Genomic DNA, 17,332 nt, shown 5'->3' with positions numbered 1-17,332 from the left:
CCCAATCCAAAGATTCGCGTCGCGAAATGGCAAATTGCGCCGAGCGCATCTCAAATCGCGCGATCGTGACGATGACGCTGTAAATATTTGTCCTTGAGAGATATCTTCTTTGCGCAAAGAGGAATGGGGTGCTCCTCAAGCATGCCAGACTCTTTAGGCCGGGCTTCTTCTTGCGACTGGCCACTCAAACGGGCATTGAGGACTCGATACTCCTCGCACAACTTCGGGAACTTCTCCACTACAGCAACGTCGAATTCCTTCATGCGTATACCCAGCTTTAGTGCTGAAGCGAGGTTCTTCTTGCTGTCCGTAGCGCGTTCTTTAAATCCACATAAGTTCTTGTTTCTATGCAGAAACGCTTCCGGGGAATTGTAGTACGCAGCAAAGCGATGAGCTTGGAGTAGTGTTGGCGGGAAGTCGGCTTCGTTACGTACGCTTTGGAGGGCGTCGTTCTTGTTTTCGCGAATTCGTGCCTGAAGATCCTTGATCCTGGAAATCTCGTGTGTCGATTTTGGGTGTGCTGCAGTGTACTTTTTCTCTGTGGCGTTGATGGCTGCGAGGAGTTGGCCGGTCGCTTGTGTGAATGCATTCCAGTTGGCGAAGCCGGAAACCATGATTGACTTTTGCCGGGCGCCGGTCAAGGCATCATATCGGTCTTGATCAGACATTGTGGGGGTAGCGGTTGATTCCGCACGATGAACTGCGCGTATGCTGCAACGTCGGGCGACTTTGTTGAAGGAGATGGTTGTGGGAGATGGTTGTGGGAGATGGTTGTGCGCGCCGAAGCGAAGAGTCACATATACTGTCGCCGCATAGTTCTTGAACCACGGTTCTTGCGCAGTTCTGCCGTAGATACAGCGAAAAGGTCGAGCAACTCGGCATACATTGGTTCTACTCGACAAGAGGAGTAATGTTTTCTGTTGCACAGCCAATCTCCTCTCTCGAATATATACACATCCAGTGCTATGGCATCCGGGCTCCAGACATGACAATGAAGGTCGCCGTCCAAATCCTCATTGTGCGCAAGTGCCCTTTGCGCCTGGCTGGGCTATCCAGTCTGCACTCGCATGGGACGTCGACTTCGGTGACCTTAATATTGGCAAGGTGATTAGTGCATCGGTCATCAACCGCTCTAAACTACATGGTCACTCACCTTCAGCTCCCGGTTATCCTTAGTCAGCTCTGGTCGTTGACGTGTCGGTAGCAGTAACGCCAAATCTTCGCTGATATTCGCATTAGCTTCTCACCTGGTCTGATAGGTGCTCCACGTTACCAAAGATGTATTTTTCTCCATGCGTGTTTGCATGAATTCATCATCGCTCAACTTCTCTCTGCGCAGCTGCGCAAGCTTTCGCGATATCTCCGGACCTCTTCGTGCGCGGACGACTACCCACTCTCGCGACCTCAATCTGTGAGCTCTGTGCAGCCACCGCGCTCATTGGCTGCGTACGCGGCTGCTCGGCTGGTCTCCAGATCATCGTCCAGAGCTCGCTTGCCAGGTTCATCGTGTAATCGAAAGCGCCTTCCACTAAAGGCCATATCGGCTGGTGATGCTGATGGTCCATCGCGTGCGGTCGGTGACGGCCTTGAATGCGGATTTTGGGTATCGTTTTTTCCCTTCAGACTCGTTGTGTGCCAGGATATGTGTTTTGTGAGGATGTTCGGCTATAGAAGGTGGTAGAAATGCGCCGAGAGATAAGGTCACAAGATAAGGGTCTTGATATGGCATCGCAATGATTGGAGCAGCGCAGTGGGTCCAGCAACCTTTACAGTTTGTATCCTCACGAACCCCGCAGGTAATGACCGACCGCCTCTTCCTGTCTTCTTCTATCCGCTATTGCACCGCGCTGATCATACTCGATGCCGGTAGTGTACGCGCTGGTGATGCGCAGTCACTCCTTCCATCAGACTCACCGGCTCAGCATTGCGCCTAACGTCGCAAAAGTCGAGCGCGACTGCCAAACGACTGCTTTCCTGTTGGCAACTGCCTGAGCAATGCCTTCTTGCCTTCGTGGCCCATCCCATTTACCCTTGCCGCATAGCTTAAGAAGGAGAAACATCGTGTTGGTGACATTGGTGAAGGGAAGTTGAGCGGATGCTGAGATTGCTATGGCATTTACCTAGTAGTGAAATGGAGATACAGAGAGACGAAATTTGTAGCTAGATGAGGAGTTTTAGGAGTAGAGGTAGCGATGAGATCAGTTGACTCGATGGTGAACATGAGGCTTTGAAGCATATTCAAGAGATCGGTTCTTCGGCAAAAATGCCAAGTTCAGGAAGCTAGCGAGGTGTTGCGATGAGATAAGATGAAGCCGTGAAAAATATACGGATACTGCTGGCTGTTTGCGATGGCTATATTGAGATTCAGGCTTACCGATTCGAGATGGCAAGTCAACTGTAGCCAGCCGCTGATTCCCTTACGTACGTAATCATGTCCTCTGGGGTCACGACATGTCCCTAGAGATTGGACATTGATCTGGAAATCACGATGATCGGTCCGCTGGCCAAGGAACAGACCAGCAATCAGTTTTGGAGAATGTTGTGGATATACTCAATGGGTGGAGGAGACCATAGCAACACCGAGGACTGTAGTCAAATGCAAGCGCACGTATAAAGAAAGCTCCTCAACGTGATTATGGAAGAAAGTGGCTGGGGATGTCCGCCCTTACGTCATGCAAAGCACGGACATTGTCCGGAGATGACTCGGATCAAGCTGGAGATTTTGAAAGACAAAACATCACATGACATCTCGAAAACTTCTTCTCAAAGCTTTGCACAAAGCAGCACTATGCACCTAGACATTTGTTAAATAGGTGAACTATGCGACTCGAAGGTACACGGTATCTAGGCAGAGGGCGAGGCGATGCGGGTGCTTACTCCGGTGGCAGCATCGGCCGGCGGCACCGCTCCTGAAACGCGCCATCGTTTGGCCTGATGTCTCAGGCATCGAGGTCGGCCCATGATAATTTATGGCAAAAGCTGAACACTGGACATCGAAGTCTCGCACATGTCCTGCTGAGTTACTCCGTATACCGAAACAAAAGAGCAAAGAAGTTGGAGATGTATCTAACTAGACGGAGTTGAACTTGCGCCTGGAGTGAGCAGTAAACGCCGATCTGAACTGGTGTTCAGTTGCATCACGGCAATGGCGGGTTATACTAACAGCAGGCATGCCAGATTCTATTCGCCTACCGGCGCCGACCACCAGCCGTACGTCGACACCATGGCTATACCACCAGAGGCGCGGATCGCAGTGGGGCCGCTTGAACCACTCTGGCAGCCATCAGCCGGCTGAATATTCTTGGTAGCGATTGCACCAGCCAACGCTGGACCGCGAAGAGAAGGAAGAAGGGGCGCAACCAAGTCGAGCAAGAGGATGTTAAACGAGGCCAAGTTTTGTCAGCATGATCGATGCCCTGAAGGATGAAGAGGCTCTCACTGCTGTCCCCGGAACCGAAGTCTACGCTGTAAGAAGCGCATCAAGAACAACATGCACAACAGTGCCGATCAACTCGGGAGATTCATCGCAAGCCCAACACCGTTGGGACTCTGGCACGGGAAGCGAGCGTTGCCAATAACACCCCATCACTAAGTCTCTCAGCCAACAGCGCGTGCACGGCAATGTCCACCTGGCTATAGCCGCTGTCTTATTGCGCGGCGAATAATATATGACAGCGCATCGTGATTGTGCTATCGTCAGCGTTGGGCCACTATCGACCAGGCTTGAACTGGATGGCGAGTGTGTTGGATCGCTCGCTACCAGATCAGTCCCGCAGCTTGCCTCCGGTGAGTGATGTCTCGGTCAATCCGGACGCGCGTTTGCTCAGTGGTGGCCTTCATTGCCGTCGGATGTGCCATAAGGAACAAGAGACGCTGAGTGAGGGTCTCCGCGGCTTGACTGCTGGCACGGCGCTGCTGCAGTGTAGGTGGGTACCCTCGAATAGCGTCACGTCACTGCCACGACGCCGCTGTCTGCTAGTACGCGCATTCGATAATCCTGAAGCCAGTCAGCGTGGACCCTTACATCGTACCCACGCGCCCTTGATGACCAGCCGCGAGCTTCTCCGGGTGAGGGTGTGGCAGTGAGATGTCCTTGGCTGGCGAAGTGGTTCGCCTTAACGAAAACCTGGATTTGCTTCGGTACTCGCTTTTTTGGCCTGGACTTTGGAAGACTCAGGAGAGAACGCGATGCTGCCCCTTTTCGCAGCGACAAGCAGCAAATCGTCCTGAGGCGCCGGTCTAGCTTCTGTCCTCTCTGGTACTCATGGATCCTACCTAGAAATCTTCGAGCTATCTGTTCAAAACATGTATAAGCGAGACTGTCACGACTTGTTCCAACCGACCTCCATGTATGCGGCGTCGACACCCGCCAGACTGTAACCCTTCGTTGTCACTCAGCGTCACCGGGGCAGCCAAACCATGCTGTGATCTAGATCACGTATCGGGTAAAACCAGCGACGACACGCCTCATGCACGAAGTAACAATGCTACATCCACTGGTCAAGAAGCTATCTCTGTCGCCGTGCCCTTGAGAATTCACTGTCATTACGCATACGCGAGCAACGCTAAAGGTGAAAAACATTGGGTTACTGACGGCAGTTAAAACATCGAAAAGACAGTCGCCCGCAATTTTAAGGTAATGAGATCGCGGATGATGTTAGTAAAAGGCGCCTCAAAGTGTCATATTATGATGGTAGTTACACTCACGATAGCCTTGATCATGTGATCCCACCTTCACGATTATCTTGCGGAACTTTAACAACATCCGCGCTCGCTTACGTACAAAGATACGAACGGCATCTTCCACGGGTCTTGCGAAATTTTCCAAGCGTTTGCGCAGATACCATGCTCTGCCGTTGTGGGAAGCGGAGCTATATCAGCTCCGCATATAGCCTATGTACCTCGCCTCACGGGCGACCCGAAAAGAAGCAACTTTCGGCGACACTATTGGCTACGACTCCACTTTCTATTTTTCACATTCGTCCAATAGATTTGCGGGCCGTTGGCGGCGGAGCTGGCACACGCATCGCGCTATGTTGTGGGCTACAGCTTTTGGCGCGTCATCAACACTTGACAGCTGTGCGGCGCACAAGATCGTATGCAACACACAGAAGCAGCAAGAAAAGCCGGTTGCTTCGAAACCGGCCGACCATCTACCGGGCTCCTGGATTGTTGCCTCTTGCCTCTCTGACAGTGCACCGAAAAGGCGGGATGCGGCGACGGCACGGTACAACGCTCACTGCGCCGGAGTATTACTCGCGCCCGTTCGATATATTCCTTCACCGATTGACAGGGTACTGCGCACATGCAGGTGTTCACAGCGCCGGTGCAGCATCGCGCAGCAAGGCACCGAGCTAGCAAGCCCTTGTTGTCAATCGCCGCCGCGGTGGTGCGATGCATACATTGACGCTTGGAGGTGACCGGTCAGGCATCACTTATGGGTAAACCTCGGTGAATCTTTGAATTATTGAAACACAAGTTCATTGACAGCTCAAGTATCGCGAGAAGCAGGTTACGATGAGGATGACGTAGTCTTCAATAGTCTTCGAAGGAAAGGATGCGGACCATATGTGTATAGCAGCGTTGGGCTCAGTAAGCCTCCCCACATCAGCAAGTACACCTACGCCTCACGCGTCAGTGCCCTCGATCTGTTGAGACGCCTCTCTGCACGATGAGCATGACTAGCGAATTCAGCTTTCATGAGATCGATGGCCGCGGATAAGCGAAGTCATTGCCAAATTGGGCATTCACCCAACGGCCTCCACCTACTCCGGAGTACCTGCCGTGACTCTGTAGTTCTCCCCACATCCCGATGAAGCCTACACCCGCGATGCATCTCTAAGCGATGTCTCTCGGTAGCACAGGTCCTCGTCGATCACGAGTACACGATCTCCGCTTTCCGCCTCGCAGTTACTTCGTTATCCATCATTAAATGGTAAACATAGCAATCGCCACCTCAACATCTAAACATGAAACGGCTGTCTTGCCACAGCCACATGGCCGACGAGGATGCCGTTACCAGCAAAAAGGCACAACGTGAGGCTTCCCAATATCCACTGCAGCGGCGTGTCGATCACTGATGCTTCTCTTCCGCTTTCGCCTTCGGCGTATTCCGTTCGTGACCTCCACCCTCTGCGTTCGTCGGTTAGATCAACAGTTGCTAGCTCCCGAAATAAAGCGGAGTACACGTAAGAAGGAGATCGCTACTGCTACGGCACAGCTGATGAGCAAAAAGAGAGCATCCACAATCATGGGGGGTGCGGTATAGGCGCAACAGGCAAGGGATTGCACGGTCAGGGTCCATGGAAAGTGTAAGCGAGAGACATGTGTGCCTGCGCCCATGGCAGTGGTCACGTCGGAAAAGCTTCATCATCATAATCATCATCATCAGCCCATCGGGTGGATGTCTTTGGTAAGAGATCGTCCTGCACAGGGTCAGCAAAACCTCCCTCTCGCCCCGGTTCAACCCCAATCCAGCATATGCCTGCCGCGGCATGCTCGTTGCGTGCGTGTGGCCACACCCGAGCTGGCTGCTAAGGACCAGGGTCGTCTTGGTACGGGCCAGTAAACGACGAGCTGGGTGCTCAAGAGGGAATCTTACGACAGGGTTTGTCGGATCGTGCTGCACAAACGGTCACTACTGGCTCGGGATTTGGACGAGTCGGATGCAAACCAGCGCATATCGTGAACGCCCAACTTGAAGACTTTTTTCTTCTTCTGCTCCGTAGACTAGTAGGCAATAGTCGCGAAGCTAGGCGCACGTTGTTATAGGGTGCTATAGGTGGTTTGTCTATCAACCGGTGTGACCAACGTCCAGTTCGCGTCGCAATTCACTATCCTAAACAAACAACCGCGCCTTCTTCGCCTCCCGCGCCCGCATCCGCTCTGCATATCCTACTTTGACCAAAGGACGCCATTTGGCGCAACAGTAGCGAGGTGTGTGCGGGAACAACGTACTATATCACTAACCCGGATATTATGAACAAGGTTTGTCCCCTTCCCGCATGCGGCATGGTCAGCCCGCGCTTTCTTAATATCGAAAGTATGATCGGTTGGCAAGGGCTCATGTGTATCTTGGTAATGGGTGATAATGCCTTGGTGTCATTAGTTCGAGACGGTTGGGAAGCGGCGTGGGGAAGGGATGAAAGTATTTGGAAAACGGTAGTTGGGGACGTAGTGGTGTTGGCTGTGGACTAGGCATTGAGCTGGGTCTTGAGGCATCGCGTTTGGATAGGGATGTACTGCTTGCTTGAATACACTCTGATCAGGTTGCGAAATGAGTGTCAGCGCAATAATTTGGAATTGCTTTCTTTCAAGCTTGTAGTTGTAGCTCTCACTCGCATGATGGAAGTACTGTACCAGCATAAGTTTGACTTATTGCATCCGCGACCGGCCGCAACTCCGATGACACCACCACCACCACCACCACCTGTAAAGCATCATGCCATGCGCATCCAGATCTCATGATTCTATCGACATGTAACATGAAGCTTAAGCATCTGATCTCATCTTCGCGGCCATATTCGTCTCAGATGCGCATCTCAAACTGCTTGATCTGAAACCCATAGTTGTGGTTGAGACACAAGCCACAACCCCGGCATTGACACACGGTCATCAGCGAACATGATGCGCATAATAGCATTCCAAATTATTGATATCAAGTGCGGGTTATGATTTACATGCGATCGCAAATCGCGTATCGAAGTTGCGATGGAAGACCCGGGTATGGGTATTTGACATTAAATGACGGGTGTCATGCCTTGAGAGGTGGACGTAGGAGATGAATGTGAGCCACAGATTACAAATGGGTATTCTGAGAACCAAGCGCAAGATGCAGTTGTTGGCTCGAAGACCGTAGTCTAGTAAGACATGCAGAATGTGAAGGAGATGTCTGGCAAGGTTGTGTCGCGCGAGAAGAAGCAACGATTATGTATAGAAGAGAATAGATGCAATGCGTGGATGTAAATAAGCAAAAGCATATGACGATACCGCCAGTGATGTACAAAGGAAAAGATTTAGTGACGAGTAAAACAAAGACCAATGAGAATGCGCCCCTTCCGACTCTGCCTGGGTATCGTTTCCTTCTCTTTCACTCCCTACACCCTTGTTGTGTATCCGGAACGCTGGCCGACTCTTTCTCAATGCCGTCCATATCAACTCAAACTCCCAACAGCTCCCTGGAGGATGTGATACCAGCCCGAGCCGTCTCTTTCCCAACGCCACCGCAATGCTGGACTCGCTTGGAATGTGTCGCGCGTCGAAGGAATAATCGTTCGTAGTATCCAAAGTATGCAGGTAATTTGTAAAGGAGTGTGTATTGGAAGAGGAAGGGTATACCGTTGGCCCAAATCGTGGTACGTCGTAAAGGAAATGTGTTTAGTGATTAGGAGGCTGGTGTGTGCCCCAGAAGAGTATTGCAAATGCCGAAATCGACCACAGAGAGGCAGGTTTGTGTCCAGCACAAACCCCGCAACACTGCCTCCCTTCCGCCTACGCGCATGCTTGCTGTTCATATTTTTGTTCTCACCATGCACGCAAGCCCTCGAACTGGCCAGCCAGCCCATCGCAGTTAGAGTCGGCCAGTCATTGGTAACTTGCGCCGGGATCGCTGGGACCAGCTGCCATCTGAGACGAGGAGTAGGCACCCTGGTGTTGATGTTGTCGATGTTGTGATTCTTCCTCCTCCTCTTCCTGCGCAGCCAACTCCACAGCCTCAAGTGCCTCGGCCTTGTCCTTGCACGCGGCGGGCGAGAAGCCACTGCCAACCTTCGAGGAAATGATGCGCCATCGGTCGTTCTCGTACTCCTGCATGGCGTTGCGAAGCTTTACCACCTGTATTGCCGGTTATGGTTAGCATGTCGGAGATTGTGGATGCGATGTACGACGTCGCGCGTTTCATGACTAGGGTTGCGACTTACCATATCATCCGTCCAGACTGTGGTCTTTGCTTTGAGCTTCGTGCAATACCGCACTTGGAGTGTGCCAGAACTGCGGCCAGGGAAGAAGTCGGCGATTTGCTTCCAGGTGAGGTTTTTCTTCTCTTTGAGGTCGACGAGTAGCTGGTCGTCCTCGGGCGTGAACTTGAGCTTTGGGCCGCGGGGTCGTTGCGCTGGTGGGGGCATCCCTTCTTGACCTACTACGCTAGGAGGACCATGGTGTTGAGCGGGAGAGGGAGGTTGGCCCTCCATCGGGTGATGTCTCTTACTGCGATGAGTATTTGGCAGATGGTGGTGATGTGTGGGAGGTAAAGAGGACTGTGGAGCGGGCGGCGGATACTGTTGAAGGGAGTAACCCTGGGTCGCGTGTTGTAGTGAGACGCTTCCCGTTGCTTGTGCGTAGGGATTGAGCTGCTGCTCTAAGCTCGGAGGCAGTTCGTGCTGCAAGTCGTCCTGGTGGCTGCGCTTGCGTCCGGCGGTCTGCTGGGGCGGCGGTGGGTAGCCCACGTTGTAGGAAGATGGCGAGTGTTGCGACATGGAGTGATGGCGCAAAAGATGGGGTTGATGTAATGAATGTGTGTCGATGTCCGTGTAGGTAGGGTGGTGGCCGGCGCCGGCATGTTGCAGCGTTTGAGACTGGTGTGGCTGCAGGAAGGAGTGAGGGTGGTATCCCGGAGGCAATCCGGTATGGGAATGGAGGACATTTTGATGTTCGACGTTTGAGGTCGGTATGTGATGTTCTTCCCCGGCATCGCCTGGTACGCTGTAGTCGAGGAAAGGGCCTCGATAGGGACTCGCCAGTGTTGCGATCACGCATGGAGACTACCAGAGCTAGGTTGCTCTGGCAGGCCGCCGCAGTGAGACCTGAGCCAGAAAAAGGATGCCTGGTTTGAGTTGGTGTTCGGAGTTGCGATGGCTGTATCGCACGCGTTTGGGTATTTCGAATTTTGTTATATTGACAAATGTTGGAGCAAGAAAGGCCTAGGGGAACGCGCCATCGGTCGAGGTCTTATCGCGTGTGTTAAGCGTCTGGGTTGTCGAATATAGGTTGTAGCCTTGTAGGGAACAAACGAAAAGTACGTATGGCTGGGGATGCTCGTGGAATATAAGATTCCTGCCTGATGGGAGAAGGCATGAGAAATCTCGGGCAGTAGGTCCCTTCAAAAGCCCGGTCCGTCTTGTGCGATTGCCACACGGACACAGGATCCAAGCATGTACAGCAATGGGTCGTCCCCACGAGACGCTCTGTTCCTGAGGAGCACCAAATGAGCTTAGTAGGGAAGGCCCAGGAACTGATTCTACGTCAAGCATAATGCGGTGATCAATGACAAGGAGGGGGCCCCCGGCATGCGATCTGGACGAGTACAATGCTCGCAGACGTGGGTCGTGAGTGGCTGCTGATGCAAAATGAGATGGGCATGAGGTACTGTGCCCGGCTTGCGAGGGTCGGTGGGGCCCGGGGCGTGCGCGGTCCATGCCATCGTCGTTTATTTCTAGAATGCCGCCAGAAAGATCTCCAACGCCGTTGCAGGCGCTGCAGGAGGGATCCTGGCGCAGCGTGGTGGCCAGGAGATGTGCATTGAAGACGTTCTGAACCGGCTAGCAAGACGGCAGGGGCTCGAGGCGATTCCCCGAAGAGGCAGCGCCACGAGCGAGCGCCGTCTGCCAGATTGATGAGACGCAGTCTACCAGACACGGAGCCAGGAGCGCGGGAGAGGTGCTCGGGTCATGCTCGGAGGCGAGTGCTTCCAAACGGCCTGGCAGAGGGGTGCTGTGACAATGATGGCATTTTTTCATGGCATCTCAATGGCATACACGCCCGGTGCCTCAGTCGACGGCACTTCATGCCTGGAAGAGCCTTACCCGGGCTCAGGGCCCCATGAAGCATGATGCTGCTGGCGAAGAAGCGGTACTCGGATCAGGGCAGGACAGCTGTCGATGCCGGCATTTACGCAGCCGTAGCACCCGCCTGTAAGCAGTGGGACCGAGCGATGGCAGGGCTCTCGGTCATGGTTCTCTAACGCATAGGCATGACGGCCTCAGATTGGCTCATGCGTGGGCCGTTTCAAGGTATAGAGTCAGACCCTGCCCTATATGCGCTTCGTCACCCCCCATGAGTTGGGATCTACCAGCCACAGAAATATCCCGACGCCCGCATTGGATGACGCACTTCGGCCTGCTGCAGACGCAGCGGGTGTACGGAGTGCTGGTGGCAATTAGAGATGGGCACTGCGCGAGAGTATACCTGAGACAACAGCCAGGTGTTTGAGGAGGGCGAATGCGTGAGGCGTTGTGGGGAGAAGGAGCAAGCGAGGACGACAGCGGGCTCGCCTGAGTAGCGAGTTCCCGATTTTAGCGTCGACGTCGAATCGCAGCCGGCCGCGATCTTCTGGCCCGCAAGCCTCGCATACAGGTCATCTCTCGACTGCATGGGCGAGATGAGGCATCGCGAGTCCAGGGCGTCGTGCCGCTGCCTACACGGTCGCCCTATGTGCGCCACGACGGATGCGCTCGCCGAAGAGGCAACCGCATCCTCCTGGCGCGCCCTCACCACCAGCCTCTCTCACGTGACGACTTCACGACAGACGCGCTCCCCGGCTGGAGGCTGGGATCTCCCTGCATCTGCAGCCCTCGCTATGACCTCACCGCCGTCGCCATGTACGACTTTCAGGCCTAGCGATAGTCTGCCAATCTTCAAGTACTCGACCAACGGCGCATTATCCATTTAGGCTGATGCACGCCATTGCGAACTATAGGCTCGCGGAACTGCACGATGCAGCCCTCACCACGCTCCGTCCAACAGACCGCGCCCTTCACCGCGGCCACGCCGCCATGTCATCTGGCCTGCGTCGTGAGCGGAGCGCGTGCAGCGCATGTACACGGTGAGTAGAAGCGCGTTGCGGCGCATTGTGGGCGACCAAGTCCCCCGACGCGCAATCTACTGTCGACGTTACGGCACGGCTTCTTGCAAGCGCGTCGCGACCACATCGCGCGCCCGTTGATATGGTTCGGTAGCATAGCCGGAGCGTTCGTCTGGGACTCTGGGTAACTCATGCCGTTACACGTGGGCGTCGCAACTCAGATCGCCCCAACGACACCGTTGATCGCACGAAAAAGAAAACAGCGATCTTCCTCTGCGCCATGATTGCTACACTGACGGCAAAGGCGCGTCGTCTATGTGTGCTACAAATAGCCAGGCGGATTCTGCCGATCTGCGTGCGGCAGTAGGTGAGGCGGAACGTTGAGGTGTGGTGTGGCGAGGGGTTGAAACATTCAACGAACCGCTGCAGGCTACCGAAACCAACTCTCCCAACTGTTCGTTGACGTGAAACGATAACACAAGCAAGATCGGCCAATCGCCGCTTCGACAGGCAGACTTTGAGATGCTCCCCACATGCGACAATCCGTTATGGCATGGATACATTGCCGACTATTGCTAAGTAAAGACATTCGACATTATATCCAGGATGGAAGCTCCCTCAGGACTACAACCAAATCCCGAAGCGAAAGGATGACCGCGGAGAAACGCAATAACATTGGTCAGCGTTGCCGAAAACTGCTAAGCATCTTTTGGAAAGAGAAGGCGACTAATGCCTTGTGTACTCCGCTGCCGAGAACCACGTCCGGAAACACCAAGAAGGACGAACGGATGCCCACAGCACTTTTGCGCATGCGATGCTCGATCAAGATAGGAAAGCTGGTATCATAAGCGGGCCCCACCGCACTAATTCCGGAAAGATGCAGACTGTGATCATAAGTGTCGTTCAGTACTTGCCGCCAAAATTCTCCTTTGCGTACTGCTCGCATGCCTGGTGCACGTCAGTACAAGCTCATGCACACGAAGACTACGTTCGGAGTCGATCAAGACATACTTTTGCAGGCTTGCCAACCTTCTGACCGATGACCTTCCATTTGTTGGCATCGTATTCTTTGATGGCGGCAAGCAGCGCGGCGCTCTTCTTACTCATCAGCACACTTTCAAAGGAACGGAGATATAGCCTCTAACTCACTTCGTCCTCAGCGAACTCGGCATAGTGCATGTCCTTGAAGGTCAGTTAGAGGGTCCGCAGTGGAACAGTACTGGTCGCATGCCCACCTTGTACCAATGTTTCTTTACACTCCCTTCTGTCCGCTGCGGGAACGTCTACCAAAGGCCAAGTCAGCTAACTGTTCTCCGGGAACACGGCAGTTGTCTGATCCGGCAAGCGCTCTCCTCACCTTTGCGATCTCGCTCCAGCTATTTCCAGCATCTCTCATTTGTTTCAATCTCAATTCCTCAGCTGGCGTCCAAGGCGTGTTTGTCCGACTCTTCTTGGTCTTGGGCTCCTGTGCAGCATCGACATCAGCCGTTGGTGGCAACACAGCACTACTCGCTTGCGCCTCTGCACTATCTGCAGTACCTGCCATTTGTTCCTGGGACTGTCCGAGGGTCACAGACTTGCGCTTTCGGCTCGTAGGAGATGGCAGTGGCGGTTGAGCGCCAGTGTGAGCCTCTGGATTCGCCGTGGTGAATGACGCCGCTGGCTGTAGACTGGGCAGCTCTGGCGGTCCAGAGTACTGAACGCTCGGTTGGGGGTTCGCTGCAATGGGCGACGGTTTCAGGCTACGCTTGGTGGAGGGCGAGGAGCTGTCGGGGGCCACAACGTCAGCGCGCGCGGCAAGGTACCGAGTCGAGTAGGGGGAGTATCTCAGAGTCGCAGCATGGGGACAAGACGAGACGGATATAGTGGAAAGACTCACGACATGGCGGCAGACGGGGCGATAAGACCTAAGCCAGGCAGGCGGCAGCACGAGACAGCTTCACTGGGGAGAGCAGGATGCGCCTATAGAGTGTAGTGTCATGCTCGTATAGTACAGCTTCAGGACCACTTTCAGAGGGTACGACGGCCAGACTGGAGGCAGTAGATCATCATGATATCCAAGGAAGCAGATGGCCTGTCGGTGCGAGCGCTGATCAAGTACAAGGGATACAAAGAGGGTCAGGTTGGCAGCAGACGGGCGAATGGGAGGATGGCATAGGCATCATGGTGGAGGACGAGGGCGACGCTGTGAGGTTAAGTGGCCGAATGCTAGCGGGGGTCGGCGCCCAAGATGGGGAGGGCAAGTACTAGTACTTGCCCGCTAGTGAATTGGAGGTGGTGGTCGAGGTATAGATACGCGGGGACGCGCTGCAGACAAGAAGCGGGGTAACAGGCTCTAGGGCCCGGCTCTGATGAACAGGTGGCTTTGAGGTTACGGGGACAGCGCGATGAGTGCTTAGAGGGCAGCGGAGGTAGAGTGCGCAGCGCGTGACTGCTCCATGCGTGTCCAGCTCATGCGAGTGATGCGGAGCGCCCCCGATCGGGTGTCGCGACATGATGACTGTGTATACAGACAGCCACGGCGCTGGCGGAGTAGTGGGAGCGACAAGCGCATGTTGTCATGAGTGTCATGGCGATTCCCATGCCGGGTCGAGTAGAGTGACTCCAGATCAGGACACCGTGGAGTCGCTACCAGGCCAGATGGCGTGCCGTAGTGGTGACGGAGTTGCTGGCAGCTGGAGCGGGGCAGCGTGCATGGACCAGCCGGTCTTTCCTCGAGTGGTGCTCGTGCCTTCCAACCTCATCATCGGTCAACAACACAGCGGGAAGCCGCCATGGCGAGAGTCGCACAAACACGACCACGTCAGACGGCTGCTCTGCTCGACAATCTATCTCACGACCGGCCGCTTGACCGCCAATGGCGCCCTCACCACCACAGAGATTGTGCTGCTATTTAGCCCGGCCTCAGTCGTCGCCGAGTGCGAGCCATCCCTGTCTTCTCCACACGGCCACTGCAGCAGCGGCTTGCAACGATGGTACCAAACAAGGACCTCTTGCGCTCATCAGCAACACCGCTGGGCGCGGGGAAGAGGAGTGAGGTAATCGATATGCTGCTGCCGGACCGTCCTGAGTACTTTGCTCGCCGTGGGCCTGGATGCCTTTTCAACCCAGGCTCCGCTCCGCATTCAAGCCAAGCTCTTTCTCCAGCCGCCTGACGCAGCGCCAGTATCACTACAAGCCACAAGCGTTTGATCAGAACCGCTCTGCCACAGCCTTACCACTTACGACCTATAGCAGCACACATGGCCTGCCAAGCGCTTCGGCCTTACGAGTTGCCTGACGTGTTGATGCTGTAGGCGGAACACGACCCATCCGAACGTACTCGTTTCGCCTGTCTCACAGCGTCGTCATCTGCACTCTTGTGTGTTGCGAATCATCTCCACTCACCGCCTGCTCGGCCCTATTCACATGGAGCAGATTCGTAGCAAAGTGTCTGAGGCATCGTCGTTGAGAAGAGCTTCAAAGCTCGTTGCCAATGTTGTTTGTCTCTGCAATGGGCGACCGCCGGCGCACAGTCCCCCCCGCAGCCTGTCACAGCACGTTCTGCGTTAGCGCCCGCCGTCGCTTCGGCACTGGTCGCTGCTTGTTTCCAGCTTTCCAAACATTGTCAAACCTCGCGCTCCGTCAAAACTGCACCAAGTCCGACGCGCGCGGTTTTGAAACTGCCCCCGTGGGTCCCGATGAGGCTGAGGACCTTATGCATCCCGCTCTAGATCTTCAGAGCCCCAGGCAGCGATTTCGTATGCGTCTTCATGTCCGTTCCACTTCCGGCTTAACATGTCTCGTGTCAAGGTTCTTCTAAACATTTTGGCTGCGAACACCGTCTTTGCCCCATGATGCCGATCAGGAATCGAGTTGCAGAAGCGACGGTTTGAAAACGTTGCCAATCTCAGAAACTGCCACTGCTAATCGACCTGGTCTGTGACCACTGACCGACCCGTTTCTTGACCTCTGTCCAAACTCTATAACTGCCCGAGTGCCCCAAGTTTCGAGGCTTCAACCGCATCTGTTCAATCGGCATCTGTCTTTTGTTTTTTAGCAGCCTTGTAATACTCTCTTTTACTTCCCACTGGTTTGGGCTGCACTACATTCACTTAATCAACTTTACCAACATTGCTGAGCAATTACTTTTTTACCGACACACCGTGTAATACTTTCTTTTCAGAGCCAGCCTCGATCACGACGAACAGACATCCCTAGTGGACACGAATCAACGACTTCTTCTACGCCAAGTACTCCAATCAGCAACATCATCATCAACATACTATCAGCTCAGCAACACGACGATTACAACATGCTTCACCACCAGCCCCAGATTCTCTCCCCTCTTCCTGAGATGAACTCTCAGTCCCCTGACCCTTCCAGCCTCCGCGCTCGGAAGATGTCAGCCGGTGGTAACAGGTCTTGGTCCGAAGAAGAGGTATGTCGACCAGTTGCACTCATCACCATCCACCATATGCTTACACTATGTAGGAGAACTACCTTCTTCAGACCCGCATGCAAAAGATGCCTTACAAGCACATTGCTGCTCACCTCAAGAAGACCGAGCTTGCATGCCGCCTGCACTACCACCAGCTTTCGCACGGTAGCCACCGCCGCAAGCGCAACAACTCGGTCTCTTCCAACGCTTCTTGCAGCTCTTCCGGTACTGCTCCGGTCTACTCCATGGCCATGGATCAGGATGCCTACTCTCAATCTTCCCGCCACAGCTCACCCATGAGCTACACTGGCAGTCCCCATGTCCGCGCCAACTCCATCACCACCTCTCCCGGTCGCTCCCAGCACAAGATCCTCCTGCCTAAGCCCCGCACCCTTACTCCCCGTGGATCCCCGGAGCCTTACAACGGTCTCCGTATCAACACCGAAGTGGCCCACCAGCCCAAGATAGTTGACACTGACCGTCTCCGCTCCATCTACGAAGCGCGCCGCCAACAGTTCTGGGCTACCGTCGCTGCCGACTACGGTGCGGATGTTTCCCCCGCCCAGCTCGAGGAGATCTGGCGCAACGGTTCCAACGCTGTCCGCCCTCCTACTCCCGATGCCTCGCCCGATGGTAGCATCATGCACAACCCCATGTTCAAGCCCTCTCCCTTCCCGAGCTATATCTCGCCTGCCCACAGCGAGCCAGCCAAGCACTACAGCCCGATGAACCCCATGAACATTAGCGCCGTTTCAGCCCCAGAGCGCATGCCTTACGTTCTGCCCATGCCTGTCCCTTCCTCTGGCCGCCCAAGGGCTGGTACGTGGAGCTCTGCGCCCAGGGACAACATGCCCATCGCTAGCCTCCTCAACGACGATAGGAAATAAATGTCCATTATCTTTGCATTCCTGTACTCGTTAGATCACTTCCTGGGTCGTGGCATTAGACATGGAACGCGGTTATGGCATTGGCAAATGACTCTTTCTCCTCTTCTCTACTTTCGTTAATTCGCTATTCAATCAACCCTTTTCTTCATATTACTGTCTTAACGTCCTCGGTGGTATATGTCAAGAGCGGTATGGTTTGCATGGCATATGAGACACGTTTTGTTTCGG

At 54.3% G+C, this 17,332-nt stretch overlaps 4 protein-coding genes across 4 annotated transcripts; 1 reads left to right on the top strand and 3 right to left on the bottom strand.

Annotated features, from left to right (window-relative positions):
* Positions 1 to 50: 50 nt before the first annotated feature.
* J4E90_005185 (uncharacterized protein) lies at positions 51 to 668 on the bottom strand (the record flags this gene model as incomplete). The annotated part of the gene is made up of 1 exon (XM_051434741.1): positions 51 to 668. One exon carries the CDS (start codon positions 666 to 668, stop codon positions 51 to 53), a length of 618 nt encoding a protein of 205 aa, XP_051290765.1.
* A 7,915-nt stretch (positions 669 to 8,583) lies between these two features.
* On the bottom strand, positions 8,584 to 9,188 carry J4E90_005184 (uncharacterized protein; the record flags this gene model as incomplete). Its single annotated transcript, XM_051434740.1, has 2 exons — positions 8,584 to 8,832; positions 8,919 to 9,188. The coding sequence occupies 2 exons, from the start codon at positions 9,186 to 9,188 to the stop codon at positions 8,584 to 8,586; spliced, it is 519 nt and encodes a 172-aa protein (XP_051290764.1).
* Positions 9,189 to 12,700: 3,512 nt separating this feature from the next.
* J4E90_005183 (uncharacterized protein) lies at positions 12,701 to 13,681 on the bottom strand (the record flags this gene model as incomplete). The annotated part of the gene is made up of 4 exons (XM_051434739.1): positions 12,701 to 12,745; positions 12,809 to 12,899; positions 13,105 to 13,623; positions 13,677 to 13,681. The coding sequence occupies 4 exons, from the start codon at positions 13,679 to 13,681 to the stop codon at positions 12,701 to 12,703; spliced, it is 660 nt and encodes a 219-aa protein (XP_051290763.1).
* Positions 13,682 to 16,091: 2,410 nt separating this feature from the next.
* On the top strand, positions 16,092 to 17,104 carry J4E90_005182 (uncharacterized protein; the record flags this gene model as incomplete). Its single annotated transcript, XM_051434738.1, has 2 exons — positions 16,092 to 16,217; positions 16,271 to 17,104. 2 exons carry the CDS (start codon positions 16,092 to 16,094, stop codon positions 17,102 to 17,104), a joined length of 960 nt encoding a protein of 319 aa, XP_051290762.1.
* Positions 17,105 to 17,332: the final 228 nt, after the last annotated feature.

The sequence above is a fragment of the Alternaria incomplexa genome (genome assembly GCF_024043165.1).
Source record: "Alternaria incomplexa strain BMP 0042 chromosome Unknown scaffold_7, whole genome shotgun sequence".
Classification (NCBI taxonomy): domain Eukaryota; kingdom Fungi; phylum Ascomycota; class Dothideomycetes; order Pleosporales; family Pleosporaceae; genus Alternaria; species Alternaria incomplexa.
The sequence above is the reverse complement of the archived record's forward strand: the minus strand, read 5'-3'. Positions and strand labels throughout refer to the sequence as shown.